Source organism: Rissa tridactyla, chromosome 2 (assembly GCF_028500815.1).
Source record: "Rissa tridactyla isolate bRisTri1 chromosome 2, bRisTri1.patW.cur.20221130, whole genome shotgun sequence".
NCBI lineage: Eukaryota > Metazoa > Chordata > Aves > Charadriiformes > Laridae > Rissa > Rissa tridactyla.
In genome coordinates, this window is record NC_071467.1 from 66,904,156 (window position 1) to 66,924,242 (window position 20,087).

Sequence of the window (20,087 nt, forward strand, 5' to 3'; positions counted from 1 at the left end):
TAACATTCTCTCTGCTGTATTACGTGAAATAACATGAAATAAAAGTAACTTTAAATGTTTTTATCTGCTCTTTCTAGAACTAAATATTCAGACATTAGTCAATGTGCTAATAGAAACTAGAGGAAAAGATTAAGGAGCAACAACAGCTGAACTGGAAACAGACGAACAGATTCAAGAATCTCCATTTCTTGGCTCCAGAAAGAGACTGCATTTAATTCTGTGTTTGACTGGGTTTGGAAGGGGAAAGGCAGGTAGGGTTTAATTTTTTTAACATGGGAAATATAGCTGGAACACAAACTTGCACATAACGGAGGTGAACATACTATTTTGTTTAGGCTTTTTTAATGTATTTGTTATATCTTAGTATATTACAGAAAAAAATCTTTTGTTACTTTTTGAAAATATGTTAATGTTATTCTGTCAGCAAAAAGCTAATCACCTTTTTAACACCTTTCCCAACTCAGAAAAAAAGAAAGGTTTGCTTTTGTGTTATCTACTTAGGAAGAATAGTCATTGAAAATACAGGTCCGTTGCATGAAAATACAGGTTTACTTTTCTTCACGCAATTTTAAGGCCAGTTCAGTTATTTTAAGGCTTTATAATGAGGATATTTTTAGAAACTGATACACTACATTTCCCTTTAGACGAAGAAAGGAGAATGTCACAGCAAAGGTATTCTCTAGCTTAACGTTGATGCTCTATGAGAAAAATGTAATCTGTTCAAGGGGATTGGTATGTAATGCGGCATATTAATTGCTTTACTTGCAGAGTAAAAAGAGATGTGAAATATATGCAGATTTTTTTTATCATGTTCAGAATGAAACTGTTACAAATCAACTTAAAAACTCATTTGATTAATTGATCCATACTGAAATAAAAATTCTTGATTCTTTCTACTGGCAAAAGTATATCAAGAAATAGGCAATAAGGCAATCAGATAAAATAGCAGGGAAAAATAAATAACCAAAATGACATATTAACTGAGAAATATGTACCAGTTCATTATGTTTATCAGTGGTCCATGCTTATGTTTTCTTTTCCCAACACTTCCAAACCACATGCTTGTGAATGCCTGGCTTTAGATGTCTACTTTAAACAGTCAAATCCAGCTTACATGGAGCTAAAGAAAAGGAGTAAACTGAGATATTTCACTCCCCAGTGGCCATTTTCCTTTTCACTGCTGTGTTGTGGACTATCATTTTTCTTCTCACCCGTACCTGAAATATTTCTCTGATTCTGTGCATTAAATATTTGTGCTAAACCAGAATTAGTCTTCCAGAGCTGTCATATATCTTTTTGCATTAGATTTGTCATGTAAGCTTTAACACAAAGGCAACAAAGCAATTAGTGATACAGCTTATAAACTCAATTCTCTAAAAAAAAAAATCAGAAAGGATCCACTTTCCTTTTTCGTTCCTGTTCACTACTTCTTTTTCTCCTTCTCATACTTATTGAAGGGTTTAGGTAATATCTAATGGCCTGGACTCAGTAGTTGTGCCATACACTTTTGTCCATTGAATTACAGAGTAGACCTTCTTGCTTAAAGGGGAAAAACATTATTTTCTACCACAGGTGTCTGCAAGAGTTTTGATTTAAAGCTCTGTGGGACTGATCAGTTATTATCTTATTATCTATATTTAAAAACTACCAGAAATTATTTCTACAAATGTTACTGTCATAGTTTTTTTCCACAGCAAGTGTAGTGCCACTAGAAGTCTAAAACTGTAGAAAAGTGTTACTAGAAAATGTTACTGCTACAACTCTGTCAATTCAAATGAAGACCTTTTCTTCTGAGGTTTTTGTGGAGAGATTTTTTTTCCCATTCCTCACTCCCTTTGGGATTTTACTGCCGTGACTGGATATCCCAGCGGCATACAGCAGCTGGCTGGTCCCTGCCCACATTAGATGCTCTTTCTGCCTCCGCATTCCCTTCTTATTTTTTGTTCTGAGGAACAGTTCCTGTCCCTGCTTCTTGTTGTGCAGAGTCCTGCATTGGGGAAACGGTTCTTGCATTTTGAAACAGAGTTGGAATAGTGACCAAGTTAAGAGAGGAAATGCATTTCAGCATTGATTTACTAAAGGTTTCCCGAGCTGTAGGTAGCATTTGGAGTCTTGTAAATGCCCTTTGCTTCTCCATTTCAATTTTCAGTTCTTATCAAAATCAGTGGAGTTCTTGAGGTGATTGTCTGTTGGTTCTTATACATAAGCACTATCATGTAGGGAATTTTTTTTAAGCTGGTGGTATCTTGTAATACACACTCTAAGCCTGTCTTATCTCTTATGTGCAATTGCTACCAGCAGTGTGTTCTTCTCAGCATCCTCCAATCACTTGGCTGAGGCTGTTTCAGCTGCATCACTGTTTTCTCCTTAATTCTCTTTTTATTTTTCTTCTTTTCAAAGATCTTCCTAGTTTTGGAAATACAAAGCTTCAGTGTGCAATTTCTGTACTGATACTAGCCTGGGTTCCACCACTTGGCACCCCAGGTTTGACTGACTTTTGGTCTATAGCTGTGACCTCTACAACTGTGTCCCATACCAGCAAACAGGTATAGTTGACTTGTGTCAAACAAGTAGCATCTTAGTTATTGCAGGAACTCATTCCTTCATGGAGTTCGATTTCCTAGTATTCAAATTAAAGTCAAAAAGAAACAGACAGAAGCATCTTCAGGATACAAGTCTGCAAAGGAACTGTCTGCCCCTGTGACAGGAGTGATGATTTTTCCTTTTTTCCTAGGGCTGTATAGAATTGTGAGTGCTGTGCATCATTCCCTCATTTGGAGGGCTTCTGTAGCATCTTCCCTTCCTCCGTAGGGTCGGGTACTTGCAACTCAGAGTATTTTCTTTTACAGGACCCACCCTGAGGATCTGTCTGCCTGTTTCACTTCTTTCTCTCTAGCCAGCAGCTCATCCTACAAACATGACTTCTAAGCAATGGCGACTTTGAATTTTGTCTTATTTGTTCTGACTCACTTCAACCCTGCCACCTTTAAAGGGGGAATCAAATGACGCTAGGAAAACAAATCCAGGCTTCTGACCTTCTTTGGCACCTGACCAGCAGTGTCCACAGAGGCACCAGGTAAGAAGACCTCATGGAAAAAAAAGTGAAATGTGCCTTGGAAGTTCTGTTATCCTACTAGTTACTTCTTCAACAGGCTTGCCTAAGCCAAGACCTCTTGTTCCTTCTGTTTTCTTGCGTTGGCCAATTTCCTTGAATCAGCTTCTGCCTACTCTTCACTCCCAACAAATCTCTTTGCCTTATCTTGCTCCATGTAGTAGAGAACTGGAGCAGAATGAGTCTGCTGCCTGTTCCTCTTTCTCTAGGCTCTGGTCCTTCTTCAGGAAACACCCATCACAAGGTAGGCATTGATAGCCTGCAGAGCAGCATCACTGTAGATGCTTGCCATTCTTCAGCACTAATACAGCTACACCACAAGCTCTGCCGCTGAGATGAGAGTTTTGAGGCTGCACCAGAGCCCTTTCAGCCAATTTCACATTTCCTTAAAAAGCCATTGATAAAAATCCAAACTAGAATATGGTTGGGGGGGTAAACGGTCTACTTTCCAGCCAGTTTCTTGGTCTGTGGTGTACCTGCTTTCACACCTTCAGAAGCATCCGTTTCCCACTGAGACAGGAGTCATTCCAGTCCAGAGCCGCTTTGGTGATTTTCCGCAGCAGCAAGGCTCCTTCAGAAAGTGCTGGAGCCAGTTGTTCTACACCAAAGGCAGTGAAGTATACCAAGGTTGGGTGGAAAAAGGAGACATCCTTCACAGGAGACAACTTGGGAAATTTCTTTGTTTCCAGCTTTTTTAGTTTTGTACCGTGGACCTGTTAATGATCCTCAGAATGCTTCCCAGAAATACTGGGTTTCATTTGGGTGAATGTGTGAGCCAAAGGGACAGATCCTTAGTGGGAAAGGAATGGGGAAGCTCTTTTAAATGTGGGGTCATTTAATGGAGAAGCACTTTTGAGCCCAGAACTCTGGGGCTCTTTTTTTTCTGAAAAGAACATACATAGCGATCGTCTCAGCCTTCTGGGGAGGTAAGGTTTGAGTAGTAACTGTTTGAAGTCTTTCTCCCTTGTCTTCTTAAACATAAGTAACTTTGACAGTTCTCAGGTGTTCTCAGACATCGGTCTTTATTCCTGCTCCCCCACCTCACCCAGAGCCCATTGGGATGATCCACTGCCCTTAGGACGATGATGCCCAGAGTGCTCTGGGAGAGCACCTTGTTTCTATGTGCATAAGCTGTGGAGACCATCAGCCTCTCCACGGATGGGTCACACCAGAAAAGTGTTTAGAAAACGTTGTTGAACTGTTGCTATGGGTCTGTTTGCTTATCACTTGACAACTAGTAGCAGCTTCTCTGCGTGACAGATGTTTAGTTGTTAACTGCACTTGCCACTTGGCTGTCTGCACCCAGACACCAAATACTATATTCTGGCTGAGACACTTGGGAAGTAGCATTTTAACATTGGGGTTTTTTTGAGCAGGATGGCCTGTGGAACCAAACCTTCTCTGCATAATCTCTTGGAACATCAGCTTGGTATCAGTGACAGCATCAGTTTAGGTGTAGGCGCTCCCATCAACCACAGCTTACCTGCCTGTGGCTGTGTGTAATTACAAAATTTGAACCAAAAGGGTGTGTGCGGACTGCCTGCGTACAGTGAGCTGGGGATGGGAGAGGACTTAGGAATAAATTGCTATTGCTACAGTTTAAGAAAAAAGTCTTTGAATAAAAGCTAAAAGCTCTCGCCTGTAAACATATCCTGAAGAGTAGTGATTACAGGGAATAGTGCTGCTTGAGTATTTTTAAGTGCTTTGGATAGTGCTGGTGTAAGATTTTCCTAGAGCAACCTAAGATAACTTGTTAACTTCTCGTTGCTTCTTCAAAGTTACTGCAGGAGATAACGTACGACAGGAATCAGTCACTACTTTTTTTGGTTTGCTTTTTCCACCGTGTCCCTCTCCATCTGCAACTGGTGAGATGAGGGTAAGGTTGTGAGAATTTTGACTGTCAATTCAAGGGCACCGCAAGTAAGTGCTTCAGCACAAAAAGGAAGACTATTGGTGTTAAATGAGCCCACTGAGCAAAGGGAACTATGTATCCAGAGCAGTTTATTGTAGGGAACGTGTTGAGGAAGATGTGGTATTGGACACAGCTGTGAAGAAGTTCTGTTTGAAGGTGTCCCGAGGATACCCTGAAAGAAGGAGGCAACTAGAAAATAAAAAGATAGGGCAAGGAAAAGCGGGAGGGACCCCTGAAGTGTAGAAAACTAGAATACAGAAACAAACTCCCCCCCGCCTAAAAACGCTGTACAAAAATGAAGTAGGCTCTAAAAGTTGATCTAATATTTTTACTTCATTTTAAATTCTGTATTAAAAATTAATACATTAAACTCTTATTTATAAAAGTAAGGCACATGCAAAACATGTTGTGCAACTTCTGACTTTCAACTCTTATAAACTAACAAGCATTATTTTAATTTGGCATTTCTAAAGAGTCATTTTTCCCCATGCAGGATATGTGGAAGAAGGTTAAGTTTGACATTGCACCAGTTAAATCTAGATTCTGTGCTTTCTGTCCTACAGTAAGCAGAGATGGTCATATTGTACAGTCATACAAAATAAAAACCAACTCAAGTACAGATTCTGAAGGTGACGACCAACATACAAAATTCAAGAATGTGAAGTTATATCCATTATAATACATCAATAATCTTATTCAGTACAGGATGATTTGGCAACTCCAGTCTGTGTAACGCCAGTGTGCTATGGCTAGTTATCAGTGTCATACGATGCTGAAGACCATGGAAAGATATTGCTCATAGGACACCTGAATCCAGCCATCTTGATCAGTATCGTAACGTCGGAACACATCAGTCAACCTCTGCAAAGGGGGGGGGGGGGAAACCATAAATTTTTGTACATCGGGAAAGTTGAGACTGCCACGTATTTCCCTTGCCACTTAGGTTGCTATAGTTTTATGAACACTTTCTGTTCATCCCCTCTGTAGACACTTTACAGCCTCCTGCAAATCGAGGTTAGCTCTTTGCCATGTCTCATGCCTGAGCTCCATAGCAGATCTGATTCTAAAACCGCCTTATGATACGATACCTAAGGCTATCATCTAGTGCTTACATAGCCCTAGACCAGGCAGCTTTTAAAACTTACAGACCAGACAGCTTTTTATGACTGGCTTTAAAGGGGGGAGATGTTTTTTACTGCCATTGCCCCTGCAGGAACAGAAGTGACAAAAGACTGAATAATTCAGCTTGCTAGGTCAAATTCCTTTTAGTTTGAGCCTTAAACACACACAAAAAACTCACAATTCAGATTACGAGAATGATGGGCACCATGGGACATGACACACTCCAGTTTTAGTACACACAAGATGCAGAGGAAGCGTGCGTATTAAACCAATGGAAATAGTGTTAAGTGTTTTCCTTTTAAAACAGACTATTTTACTCAAATTTGTATCAAATTTACTTATTATGCAAATGAATAACTAGTGAATAACTAGTGTTTTATCATAAATAAAAGCAAGTTCTAGATCTAATATTATAGTTAAAATAAGAACCATAAAAGCTTAAGAAAAAGTGATTTTTTTGTTTTTTTTTTTTTTTTTTTTACAATGGACATTAAAATATATCTCCTTTCTTACCTGTAAAACAACACAACACTGAATAAAGTCATCAAAAGCAACTTGCCCTCTTCCTTGTCTGTCAAATTTCCGAATAAGGATATCGTAGAATTGATCAGACAGTCGGTAACCTTGGAAAAGAGAAATGCTTTAAAAGGTTCCAATTACCACAGTCCTTCTATAAAAAGAACGAGGTTGTTTAGCAGGCAGGTATAACAAAACCAGAAAACAGTAAGGAGGTAGAAGAGACAACTTTCTTTTTTTTCCTAAATATCTCTATGTTTAAAAAGCATGCAATAAAAGCCGTGCTTAATAATAATAATAGACAAGAGTCACAGTAAACATAATTACTGATTAAAGCGACTAGTTGGTTGAGGGAACGGTTTAGGGCTGCAGCTCAGGTTTTTATAAGTGAAGTCAATTGACTGAAAGTTCTTTTGCCAACAGAATGCTGCCCTGGCATAGCAGCTGGCTGCATTTTAAAAAGCATGAGGCTGTGTCAAGTACCTTCCAAGTTCAGGCATTTACCTGAAGTGTTGGTAACGCCCTCGGAGCAGCTAACAGAGACTGAAACTGGATGTGTCAGTACATGTGTGGAATGTTTTAATTTCTTTCGTTAAAGGAAACAGCTTAAAGAAAAGTAATTGTCGCAGGGACATCTTTAAAAGGTACCTTATACCTAAAAGGAAAACTGTATTTCACTCGCCTCATCTTTAGTCACATTTGTCAGAGCAGTACAGCCCTAATAATCAGCTCATCTGATGACATAATGCAGTCATAAGAACTGTAATTACAAATGAATTACCAAAACCTGTTAGTGCTTGCTTTAGTTCATTTTTGTCAATCATTCCAGAATTGTCTCTGTCATACGTTCGAAAGACATTCTGCCAATCTGAGATGTACTTCCAGACTCCTGTGAATTCATTGAAGTTCACACCACCTTTGTTTTCCCTGTCGAACATGCCTGAAATAAAAAATAAGAAACTTATCAAGCTTTAATCATACTACTCCTCAGAAAGATCTGCTGGTATTTCAGAAGGCAGCAAGAGTGCTTTGTGGAAGGTACTGAAGACAGAAAAGGAATTGCTAAAATACTAGTGGTATTTTGGAAAGTTCTGACAAAAAAAAGCAAGTAGTCATCCACTGAAGGAGGAAAAGACAAAACGAGATAAAAGAGGACCAGAATTAATCACATTATTTTTCCTGGGTTTTCATTTCCAGTTTGAAAATAGGGCTTGATTGATCATCCAGTGACAAAAAGAGGGGTGGGTGGGGGTGTGTGTGTGTGTGTGTTCTTTTTTTAAGGACACAGGAAAAAGTCTGAGTCTACTGACTGACAGAAATGCTGGGATATTTATCTGCATTTGACTTACTGATACTGTAATCTTTATACAAAACGCATATCATAGAGATAGAACTCAAGACTGCTGCTGAATACTTATTAAAAACAACACAAAAAAATTAGTCCTTGGATTTATGAACTGTATGATAGAAAAGATTTTTTTTTGTGCTTGAATTTTTCTCCTGTTCTACTACTATCTTCATATGCATTACTGGAAATTATTTTAGGACACTAAAGAATTAGAATATTGAACAGCTTCTGTTTGGTCTTTTTGGAGCAGAACTTTGGATTAACATGCAAGACAGGAAAAACTAGTTACAAAGACAAGCTATATAATATCGTTTTAGAATCTTCAAGCTGACGGTTTCTCCACGCATAAATGACAGTTGCTATCTGTTCAGTTGTACAGTAACATTTTCTCAGACTACTTCGACAAGCGCCTGTGTGCGCACACAAAGGGCAGTCCTGTATTATTCAAAAGGGAAAATACTTGAGTTTAACTTACTACTGCTGGGCTGTCTGAAGAGGCAAAAAAAAAAAAAAAAAAGGAAGAGTAAAGACATGTTGCAACATACCAGACATACCATCTAACAGTGAAAGCCCAGCTTGTTCACACTACAGGCAAATTAGTTCAAAAGGCCTTTAAACAGGCATTTGTTATTACAGTAGAAATACATCTTGTGTATGTATTGTGATATTTGTACATACTTATTTCTCTGAAACAGTGCAGCAATTGATAGCATTCAGTCATCTGAACAGATCACAAAACAGTATTTTGACTATTTCACATCACACAACTACACTCACCAAGAATTGACCTGACTGTTGCTGGATTAAACGGAGTCCACGTGCCTGAAACAGAAAGAATCACTTAGATCCTCAATACTAGGCAACGTTTTTCAAAAAATGCAACCAACCAACAAACCAACCAAAAAAATCAGGTAAGAACTTAAAACAGTGAATTCAGAGCTAGAAGACATGGAGCTAGCATATTATAAAATAAGGCTGTTTTGAAGTAATTATGTTCTTGACCATTCAGAGATGACTTCAGACCAACGCTCTACAGATAGATACTACACAGAAACCAACGTTTTTCAGGCTGCACCAAAAAAACCCTCCAAAACCTAAAACGTTGGAAGAACTAAGAAGGATTTTTTTCATCCCAGGTAGTCAGAAGGCATTGGATAAAAGGCAAGATCAAAACTGAAGTCCCACTTTTTCTACTGATGGGAGCAGAAGAGTTTTAAGTTATAACTCACACAAGGTCTCATATCTATTACTTGGTAAAAGCCCATCTGCTTATTTCTTATTTTACAAGTGGATTACTCCAAGTTATTTAGTTTCTGACACGTGAAAAGAAAGAGTTCCTAATATGGCAAAACCACACAGCACAATTTAGAGTCTAGTATAAATCCCTCCTCCACTGCTAGATCAATGAAGCGTTAGTTTAAATTAGTATTTTCTGAGCAAGAAATATTGCTGCTTAAAAGGGCCTGAGCAAGAATGATCTGAAGAGGAGCTTTGTACTTCTCTGGATATTTAGAGGCTTTGGAACTTTGGAACAGTTTTCATTCGGTTGGGAGCATTCCAGAGTGCTAGGAAGCATTAAGCTTTCAATTAAGAGGAATACTGTGCCTCATCTAGAATTTCCCTACCAATTCTCTAGAGCCTGTGAAGGTACCAGGAAGACCAAGAAGCATATATTAACTTAACTGTGGCTGAGTGCAGGGACCACAGAGGAACAAGCAAGACTAGGGGTACTGTAGAGGCGTTTGCCATGATGCAGTTAGCTGACCACAAATAAACAGTAGAAAAGCTGCGCTGGTATTAAGCAGGCTCTGTGAAAGCATGGCTGCTTTGCTGCATCAAGCTGCAGTGGTGTAAGTAACACTTATACTAGCGCTGAATTTCTCCCATAGAAGGGAGACTGTATCAGTGGAAGTCTACGGATGCAGTGATGGGGAAACAACCTATACTGTAGGCAGGCCATGGGACCATTTGCACATACAGAAAAACATAAGCAGAGAAAGAGAAGAGTAAAAATGGCTCTGAAAATGCTTAAGCAGTATTTTACACACAGGACATCAGTACCTTAGAGCTGTATGTCTCCTGACAAAAATAAAAAATAATGGAATTATTAATAGGGTGCCAGCATTTAACTCTTAGCAGAATAGAGGAAAAAGTGAAAATACAGTTTGAAAGTTAACTTATTTCATGTTGAAATTTTCAAGAGATTCATATAAACACCATAGAGTGAAATCTGAGCAACTCCGGTGCTGCAGAACTGTACTGATTTCAGCCTGTTCCAATTAACAGGGAAAGACTGTTCCCTCCTCCTCCCCTGACTACTACTAACTTTACATGACAGCACAGAAAAAACAGGAAGGAAAGGAAGCACAGTGTTTTATTGTGCAAACAACTAGATGAAGTGATGATCAGTCCCTCCCAGGTAAGTATACTGTTATTTGCATAGACTTGACATGTTGAAAAGCTGAATGTCAAAAACACATTGAACTTCAAATTTTAATGAGCACTATGCAGACTTTTAAAAATGTTTCAGAGATAAACACGTAACATTATTTTAGCCCATGTTAGACTGCAGGACAGCTACACACAACCATCCACTAGAGGATATATTTTGAAAAGAATATAGTGAATTGTTAGTGACTTTGGTGTACAAGATCTAGAATCTCTCAGAATGAAGGAAGCTTACAGTTCTGTAAATATTTTGTCTAATAGTGAATTCACTTGGTGTGGATTCTTCATAACTGCAAAGCACTGAAACTGCTAATCTACACTGGAAATAAGGAAAGAAAAGAGTTCAGATAGTCATCACTGCCTATTAACCTTAAATTCAATCAGATGAGAAGATATTTAAAATACATGAAGTTTAAAATGGCAGGTGAATCAGGTTCCCACATTGTTCTAAACAGCACTGTAATCGTAAATGAAAACAGTGACTTAATCATTTTAACTTAGCTTTTGCTGAAGTTGTTATTCTAAATAGTATTTTAGTTATGGATCAGGTGCAGCAGCTCCAAAGACCACAATTTTACTACATAGAGTATTTATCCAAATTTATTTCAAGTCAGGTGATTACTGACAAAAAGGAGCCTTTCAGTCTGTGTACACAGCAGCTCACAACATCAGTTTAAGTCCTTCTCAGTCGCAAAGCACAGGAAGGATGAAGGAATTAAACCCTGGGAGACGGGGAACTTGATATGGACTCAAAGATGCACAAACTGCTTCAATATGCACTTTTTCAGATTTCTAAGTGGAAAAAAAAAACCAACCACAAAGTACAACCCTACCCACCCTAAGTCACCAGAAGAAAGTAAAAATAGGCTACTGGAAAAATTTTTGGGTTTTTTTTTTTTTTATTTTGCTTCCATGAGTTATTTCACTATACCTAGTTACTCTTTAAGCGTTATGACAGGGAACTGACAGACTAATAGGAAGTTTTAATACTACGTCTAGAGTGCATTTTTCTACTTTGTTAGGGAAGAAAACCCAAACACGCCTCATTTGGGGAAAAAAAAAAATATTAAAAATTACCATCTTCAATTCCTGCACCGTACTGTATGAAAAGATTTTATGTGCAGTAAAAAGGCTGGCTGTAAACATCTGATCTTTGTCCAGGTTATACACTGATCCTGGTTAAAAAACAAAGGTTCAGTAGTGATGAGAGAGGAATATACAAATCACCGGTTTTTTTTTTTCCTAGAGAGCAGAACTGGAAAAAATAAAGGGATGTCCATGCCTTCATTCCCCAGAATACAAACCAGTAATTTTTACAATAGGTACTCAGTTTATAATGCGTTATTATTAACATGCACCAAACCCAGAAAACTTCCCTTGAAATTCAAAAGAAACAGGAACAATGGGCTCAGCAAAAAATAAATCAGAACTGACCACCTTTTTCCTTCCCCTTCAGTCTTTTCTTATCTATTAAATAGTATTAATCAGTAGTAGGAACATTCTCCCCACCCCCAGTCAAAGAATTATGGCATCAAGTAACCAGTCTCACATGAAGTTTAACATTAAGTTTACAACTAAATACCTCACTGCTCATTTACAGACTTACCATTGGATAATGCCTGCTGAAGTTCATTATCAGATATTATTCCACTCCTATCTTTATCAACCCTGGGGATAAAAAAAAAAGCAAAAAAAAAAAAGCTTTAAATGGCTGAAATTAACAGGTTCCACTTACAGAAGACTTCAACGGTCTGGTTCTTACTCACCAGATAAGATTAATCTTTTCCTGAAAAGTCACTAATTGCATTTACTTGGTAAACAATTCACAGTTTCTGCAAATTAACCACTTCATTCAGATTGATGAAGGCATTCTGGAACATGATAAAAGCTACAAAGAAAACTGCAAGACTTACTTATGAGTGAAGAGACACACACACACACTGGCAGTAAAACAGTCTGGGCATAATCCACACAAAAAAGTATTTTTATGTATTTATGTTTATTTTTAAAAGAACCACAGAGCACACCATGCTGGTTAAATCCACAAAATGCCTAATGTCACTGTAGTAAGCTGTCGGTCTTCCAAATTGGAGCCCCAGGTTTGGCACCCAGTTTCTCTCAGTAAGATGCTGGCAGTGGAGAGAAAGCCACTGTGACCAGTGCCAATACTGAAAGAATCGACTGCAGGGCCTTGACCCCTTTCAAAGGGGTTCAAAAAGTGAAAAAGCGCAGGCAGGTGCCAGCTTCCATTGAGCCGCCACAGTCTACTAGAATAGAGTTCTATCACAAAATTAATAAACTAAGTAATTTCTGCCCAAATAAAGCAGAATTGTGCCTTCTTTAAAAGGATATCTGAAGGTAGTGGGGCCTTCCCTCCATGTTATACAAGGACCTTCCCCTTGACACTGACAGTTTTATTTCCCCTCAGTTACTACCATTCCAAAGCAGAGTGCTTAGTTGATCCCTCTGTTTTTTTCCTTTAGTCCTTATTGTCTTTCTCCAGGCCTTTTCAGTTTGTTCTACTAGATTCCTTCCCCATCTCAAAAATTATATAAACTGCATACAACATTAAAATTGCAAGCTTAAATTGCATAGATTATAGTAATGAAATGACACTGCCCTTTTTTATTTTCTATTTCTTTTCTAGGTATTCCAAACATTCTTTATCTTTTATGAGCTGCTACTAGGTGCTAAGCTGGTATTTTCATAACGATGTGGCCATGACAGGGCGATATGACCCAGTCATTCAGGACTCCTGAGGTCTTCATAGGCCTGATGTACTGCGGGAATTGGTTAGTGTAACCAACAAACTTCATCTGATCATTCACCGTCTTTTCCCCCAGTTGTTCCTGAACACATTGAATAAAGATCTCAGAACAGCTCCATCTGTCAGTGGGGCAGATGACCACATACTCTTCTCTTTAGTCTGTTATTTATCCAGCAAAGGACCTTCCCTTTCATTCTACGTCTACTGCATTTATTCAAAGGCCTTTGATACTTCTGTATGTTGAGAGGATCTCTGGAAGCTATACACGCGATATCAATGGCACCAGTTCTAGCTATATCCATACCCAATCCTTATTCAGCATACTCCAAGCCTTAGACAGTCGTTTGCCAGACAGGAATACTTTGAACAAAAGCCATACAACTTTCCTGACTAGCCACATTACCTAAAACGGTTTCTGCTGGTTTACCTGATGCAAAAGTCAGAAATGTTGATCTGTTTCTTTCTGGACCCTTTAAAAAAAGAAACAGCATCATGCATGAACCCTCCAAGTTCTCAGATGAAGTGGTTTTCCAGAAGGCTGGGTAGGTAAGTTGCCACATTCCTGAGTCACTCCTGAGTAACTAAGTAAATACTATCCAGTTTTAGCAACTTACTACTCTTTGTCTACTCCTTAACCTCTTCTTGCTGTCACTTGAGTCAAGATAGATCCTCTGAGACACCTCCCATAAAAATGGATCCAACGTAGGAACCTGCCAAGTTTCCTCGACATGACACAAATGTGAAAAACTCCTTTAGCTTCTTTAATACTACTGTCTCGACAGCGTGCCTTTTAACACAGGCCTGCTAACTCCCTTACAGGTTCCTGCTCCAGATGTGTTCAAGAGAATATTTGTTGTTAGTTTTTATTCCATTAAGCATTTATCAGATTCCTTTTTACAAGCCTTCCTGTAGTGACACATTGACCCTCTCAGCTTTACAATTCTTTATGGACTCTCAGGTCAAAACTGACTCCAGTGTTTTCGAGGTTATCTATCTTCTCACTTCCATTAACCCCTTTCCTTTGCTCTAAAATGCAGCCATGCTTATTCCTCCTCAAGCCTTTCCTAGATCTCCCCCTCAGACTCCTCCTACAGGGATATAACCGCGATGTCTACCCGCCCGGCAAGGCCTCAAGGCAGCCAAGTCCTACGCTGGATGCCCGCGGCCGGTGACAGGCTCCCCCGCAGCAGCCGGCCGTTTCCGGGCGCCTCCCAAGGCCCGCTGCCTCCCGGTGCCCCCTCAGGGAGCGGCAGCCCCGGGAGGGCCCGGCCCGCCCAGGAAGACTGGGCAGCGCGGCCCGAGAACGACGGAGGGTGGCGGCGGACGCCTCAGCGCGGCGGGATGCGGATGCCTGGGCCCAGCAGGGCCCGGCGGCAGCCGCAGTGTGTGTAGGGAGCCCCCTCAGCCCTCCGCGTCCCTGGGGCAGTTAGGGCGGCGCGGGTCGCGCCGCCAGGACACCCCCGGGGAGCGCGGCGGCCTCACCTCTGGAAGACGTTCCACAGGAAGGTGGGGTCGGGCAGCGGGGCGCCGCCGCCGCCGTTGGGCCTGTACTGGTATCCCGCCGCCATGGCCCCTCCGCAGGGCAGCTCCGGCCCTTCCGCACCTCGCTTCCGGCACCGGCCGCCTGACGCGGTGACGTCGCTGAGCCGGGCACGCGCAGGGGCCCCGCCCCGGGGGAATCCCCAGAGGAGCCCCTGCACCGCCCGCCCGTTGCCGCGGCGACGGTTGCGGGGCTGGGCCGGGCCCGGCGGGGGCCAGGCGGGGCGAGTCGCTCCGCACGCCCTAGCGGGCACGGTGGGCGGTTGTCCCCGCCGGCACCGAGCCTTCAAGGGCTCACCGGGGGAGTTGTGCGGGCTTCGGCAGCGGGGCAGCCCCTCGGGCCGCCCGAGGGAGGGCGGGCGGGGTCTGAGGTAAGGGCCGGCCGCAGAGCGCACTGCGGCCGCCGCCCGTGGCTTGGGCAGGGCGCAGGGATCGGCGCCCCCCCCACAAGGCCTCACTCGTCCGCCGTGACGGTTTCTGCAAGGGCGGGAGCCGCCCCCCTGACCGTCCCCCAGGGAGAGACTAAGGATTCCCCGCTCAGGGGAGGTGGTTTGTCGTGGAGAGGAAGTTGCCAACGTTTAACATCCAAGAGAGAGACAGCTACTGCAGCAGAGAAAGGAGGTGCCCAGAGAAACAAAGCCCGATGAAGTGATGCCCTTGGACAAACTGAAGATCAAAAGCATACGCAACAAGAATTTCAGGTACAGCCCAGAAACCACTGGATTGAAATTGAAGTACAAGCCCCATTAATCAGTATCACCTCAAAAATTCTTAACTGAGCACTGAACACCCTCCAAAAAATCAGCCTAATTCCCCACCCCATCCCCCCCAGCTGCAATTTCTAGGAACGGGGTAAGATCCCATGGGACCTTGCTCAAACTCCTCAGGTACAATCTGGTGCTCTACTCAATCATCCTCATCCTTTGGGAGACGCTCCTCTTATTGATGAAAAAAAGCCACAATCTTTGTTTTACCCTTTGTCCAAACTGCTGACCTTGAATGTATCTCTTCAGGGTAAAGAGGAGTCCATAAAGAGGTAAAGAAAGGGTCAAATGGCACAAGGTCTGTGTGGTCACATGTTACATACACAAACTCCAGAACATTAATTAGAACAAAGTAGGGTTCTGTCTTGCTTGTACTTATCTCCGACAACTCTGTTGACTTTAAATTCACAATTGTCTAGTAGTATTTTATAATTAAAACAGATAATACTGAAAATTAGCGTTAAGCATTGATCTGAAAATACCATGGAAATAAAAAACAGTATCTCATATTTCCAGAAAACTATTAAATCCAGAGTTTATTCACACTTCAACCAAAGAACATAAAAGAAAGATTTAAATCTACTGTCAATCTATAAGGATGCAAAGAATACATAGCTGTAGGTAGCAATGATTTAACGTTTTATTGAACTGGTAGTGCTTTACGTGCTGTTTTTAGTAAATCAAAAAAAAAAAAAAGTTGTACCTCATGTGTCTTTATTCACCCTATAATCAAATTGCACAGTAGCAATTTCATTCAGTCCCTTAGTCGGGAAACTGACTTCATAATTAAGTTTTCTGCAATAAACTATTTTACACCAAAGTAAGTACATACACAAAGTATAATGTGAAAGTGGATTGAGGATGTTAATATAATGCTCAATGAAGTGCCATATAAAGACGCTTCTAAAGGAGTCTGCTTAGGTATTGTGTATGTTAGTATACCCAGCACTAATACAGCTCTCTGTTGGTTTTGGTACAAGTATCTTTATGCGGCACTGCAGTGCACTGTGCAAACATATTCCACAAGAAAAATGTATTTGCTGACAGCAAAAATGGCTGTAACAAATGGGTCAGTAAAAAGCCCCTTGGCCATTAGAAGCTTTATTCTTCAAACATGACCTTTATATCCATCTTCTTTCAGAAATCTGATTATGTTTTCCCACATCCCAGTCTTTAGAAAGAAACATGCCTAGCAAGTATCAGTGTATAGTGAACTTTACTCAAAATAGCATTGCCAAATTTGCTCTCAGATATTTCAAACCTGTTGATCCCAGACCAGTAATGACACACAAACACAGAATTGTCATTTACTTAAGAAGTTTTGGCACCGTTAGAGTAGGAACTATAATTTCTTTAAAAATTGGCACATAGTTTGGATTTGGTTGGCTTGAACCTTGATCCAAAGTCTCAATGATAGTCTGCTTCATGTCTCTGCTGGCATCGCCTCTCACTGTCAGCAAAGCTGCAATATGGTCATCCCTGCCAGAGGAAAACAGTAAAACTGGCATTAGTAGGAAAGGCCACACAAGTAAGATTTTGTCAGAAATATCACTTAGTTTCACTCAGTGTCAGTGTGTACTTTAATTCTTAATCAGATCTCTAGTCACTCAGAACTAGCTTTTCCAGCTCAATATAAAGCACTATTTTGGCTGCTCTTAGGACTCTAAAACACATTTTACCCTCCCAAAACACAGAATGGAAGTATTTTCATTATTGCTTTGCTGTACCACTGAATACTGAATCACACGCACCTTCTAGTCCAGCTCACAAACATTTTATGTTAGCATTACTTTTCATAAGAAAGTGGCTACATTCTAAAATAGGGAAAATACAAACACATTGTTTTAAAATTTGCCCAAGACTACCATGAAACCATGATGTTATCTATCTATATTGACTGTGAGGACAGAGAGAATTACCTGATATCTGGGTATTTACTGACTAAAGTTGAAACTTCCAGATAGAGCAGTGAAGGATCAGTTAGCTTGATAACCTCCGCAATCGCTTCAATGATGTCACAGAGTCCTTCAGTGTCCTCTCCAGAACCCTGCAAGATGAAAATTTAAAAAAAAATAAAAATCCCCACAACAAAAGCAATCGCCCACAATATCTACAAACCTTTAATTAGTATTTTGTCCAACAATGCTGTTGAATTCCCCAAACATCTGAATTTTCAGACATTAAGAAAACAAAATACTTGTGAATTGTTACCATAAGACTTTTCATTCTTTCCCTCTTCTTCATTCAGAGACTTACCCTCAGAATATCAGTAAAGAAAGTCATGGCTTACAAACAATTTTGCTAATTTGCCGGCATAAACAGTATGAATAATTGATGTGAAAGCCAGATCTCTTCTGAAACTATTACTTAAAGAGTGACCCTGTGTTAGCTTCCTCCTAGTCATCTGGCCACCAAGGCAGCTTTCAACAACTGATCAACTGAACTGTAATATCTATTTAATCTCTGGACTATTTTAGCGCTCTTAGTTCTAGGTCATCTGGTCCCACCAATCTGCTATTGTTCATTCCATTTATTCCATAACCTCTTCTATCAATGCCTTAATCTGAAACAGATCTTACACAGGATCCCACATAATGAAGGACTCCAATGCAGGAGTTGCCCCAACATCTTCCACAGTGAACAGAGATGAACTTCCCCTTCCTCACCCTCCCTAGTTTTTCAGGCTTTATCTTTTCTCTGCATTCTTTTTGCATTTTGTCATCTGTTGGTCCTCGGAGCTTTCCAACAGATTGCTGCTCCTTATGCAGTTAAAAAAAAGACTTAAGTATTCATTTTAGGCCTATCTTGTATGTTGTTTCTCAAATACCTTTTTTGGCCCATCTTTTCTATTGGGGTCACATACTTGTCTTGTTGATTCTAAATAAATACACTGCACGCTACTTAGGTAATAAGTTAACTGCATCTGTTTGATGCAGTATCGCCCTTTCTTCCAGCCAGGAAAAGCAAAGCCCCATTACTTTTTTTTTGTTGTTTGTTTGTTTGTGGGTTTTTTGTTTTATTGCTTTTTGTTTGTTTTTTTTTTTTTTAAACAAACAACTGCTTTTTTCTTTCACTTATTACTACAAATTCAGGGTACCTATCTCTGTGAGGGCATTCAGCTGCAGAGAGCTGTATAAACAGAAAGCAGTAGAAACTGGGGCTCAGGAACTTTAGCAGCGGACCCATGCGTGTTCAGAAACTCCATCTGTGCCCTCAGCTGGCATCCTTGATATTTACAAGTCACCCAGCATTTTGGAGACACAGAGATCTAACTCTAGCCATTTTCCCCAAGCAGTAAACATGTGTGGTTTATTCTAAATTACCCGGTTAACAACATTACCCAAAGCAAATACTTACAGCCGCAAGCTTCTTAAACAGAAATCTGAACTGTTCTGCTTCTTTGATCATTTTTTCTGCACCCTCTTTTCTCTCTTCTGCATTCTTGAAAGATATACGTTTTAACATGATTGCTCTGATGTATTCCACAACAACTCTCCGATGGGCCTCAACAGTCATCGTCTGAAAGAAAAGAAAAAGGTGGTGTATTAAGCCAGTGATGCCTGCAAATGTAGCCATTATTTTTAGTCTTTGAACAATTATGAGTCTTTGAAATGTGTACTTGCACTTAATCACCAGTACTCAGTTTTTGATAATACTACACATTTTGAGTAGCTTTAGGTGTTCACAACGCTAACGGAAATGAAAATCTGTCCTTCCCTAATGAAAAGGATGTGCCAGATATGAGAAAGAGACACAACAAACCCAAGATATCTCTAATGACATGTCTGAATTGTTTCTGAAGAGCACCAAAGATAGAAGAACAAACATGAAATAATTTGGATGATCTTCAGAACAGACCTGTGCTTGACCTTGCAGGTTGCTCCTTTTATCTGGTCAAGGAATGACCACCCATCACAGAGGCTTCTGCTGGAGAACTCCAGTACATTGCATAAAGCACTGCAAATCTTGTCTACATTATATCAAGTCTGGTAAGAAGCCTGGAGAGCCAGCAGCAATCACTTTCTCAGATCTTCCTCAACCGGTTTGCTGTTCTGCACTTGTCTTACTCACCTACTGGTGACTAAGTGAAGCATCTAGTATTGGTGTAAGAGTAATTCTGAGCTTTGGAAATAAAGAACAAAACAAACACCCAAACCTTTACATGTTTTTTCAACTCTAATGTAAGGAGAGTCCTTAAATTCCACAAGTTCTCAGGTGTTGTTTTTTTTCTCCCCCTAGGCATGATGGCAAAGTTACTTACGATTAAGAAAAAGCCTGCATAATAGGTAGTCACGAACTTTTTATCATACTTTATTAGTATATATCAAGCTTTAGTTTCAATCAACATGTTCTTTAGTCAAAATTTTAGAGAAAGGTTTCAGGAAGAAGAGAAAAAAAAAAAAAGAGAGAGAGAGAACAACAGATTGCAAAATACTGGAAGTCACAGTCCTCATCCAGGACACAGAAAACACGATTTCAAGTCCTGCTCTCAAGACTGTGCAGAAATACCTGGTTGTTCAGGGATGGATTCCCTTGCATTGGTGGAATTGATGCCAATT

The 20,087-nt window shown here is 40.4% G+C and overlaps 3 protein-coding genes across 12 annotated transcripts in view; 1 reads left to right on the forward strand and 2 right to left on the reverse strand.

The window, feature by feature from the left end:
• The window catches only part of LOC128906265 (uncharacterized), a 40,776-nt gene extending 34,877 nt beyond the window's left edge, over nt 1–5,899 (forward strand). The window contains exon 16 of the mRNA XM_054193296.1: nt 78–5,899. Within this exon, the coding sequence (XP_054049271.1) occupies nt 78–133 (56 nt within the window). The 3' untranslated portion in view covers nt 134–5,899. The remainder of the gene's footprint in view (nt 1–77) is intronic.
• Nucleotides 5,339–14,867, reverse strand: PDCD6 (programmed cell death 6). Of its 7 annotated transcripts, none has more exons than XM_054193301.1 (7): nt 14,708–14,835; nt 12,225–12,358; nt 12,065–12,126; nt 8,788–8,832; nt 7,444–7,602; nt 6,660–6,769; nt 5,339–5,885 (listed from the first exon to the last, which is right to left on the reverse strand). In XM_054193301.1, exons 2-7 carry the CDS (start codon nt 12,263–12,265, stop codon nt 5,787–5,789), a joined length of 516 nt encoding a protein of 171 aa, XP_054049276.1. In that variant the 5' UTR covers nt 12,266–12,358; nt 14,708–14,835; the 3' UTR covers nt 5,339–5,786. The 7 variants fall into 7 exon arrangements, with proteins under 7 accessions (XP_054049276.1, XP_054049275.1, XP_054049274.1 ...); XM_054193300.1 differs by having other exon boundaries at nt 12,225–12,346; nt 14,708–14,826; XM_054193299.1 differs by lacking the exon at nt 12,225–12,358 and having other exon boundaries at nt 7,450–7,602; nt 14,708–14,865.
• A 1,170-nt stretch (nt 14,868–16,037) lies between these two features.
• The window catches only part of EXOC3 (exocyst complex component 3), a 28,136-nt gene continuing 24,086 nt past the window's right edge, over nt 16,038–20,087 (reverse strand). For all 4 annotated transcript variants that reach the window (XM_054193293.1, XM_054193294.1, XM_054193292.1 and 1 more), the window contains exons 11-13: nt 18,886–19,047; nt 17,448–17,575; nt 16,038–17,007 (exon numbers count right to left, since the gene is read on the reverse strand). In XM_054193293.1, the coding sequence (XP_054049268.1) occupies nt 16,836–17,007; nt 17,448–17,575; nt 18,886–19,047 (462 nt within the window). In that variant the 3' untranslated portion in view covers nt 16,038–16,835. The remainder of the gene's footprint in view (nt 17,008–17,447; nt 17,576–18,885; nt 19,048–20,087) is intronic.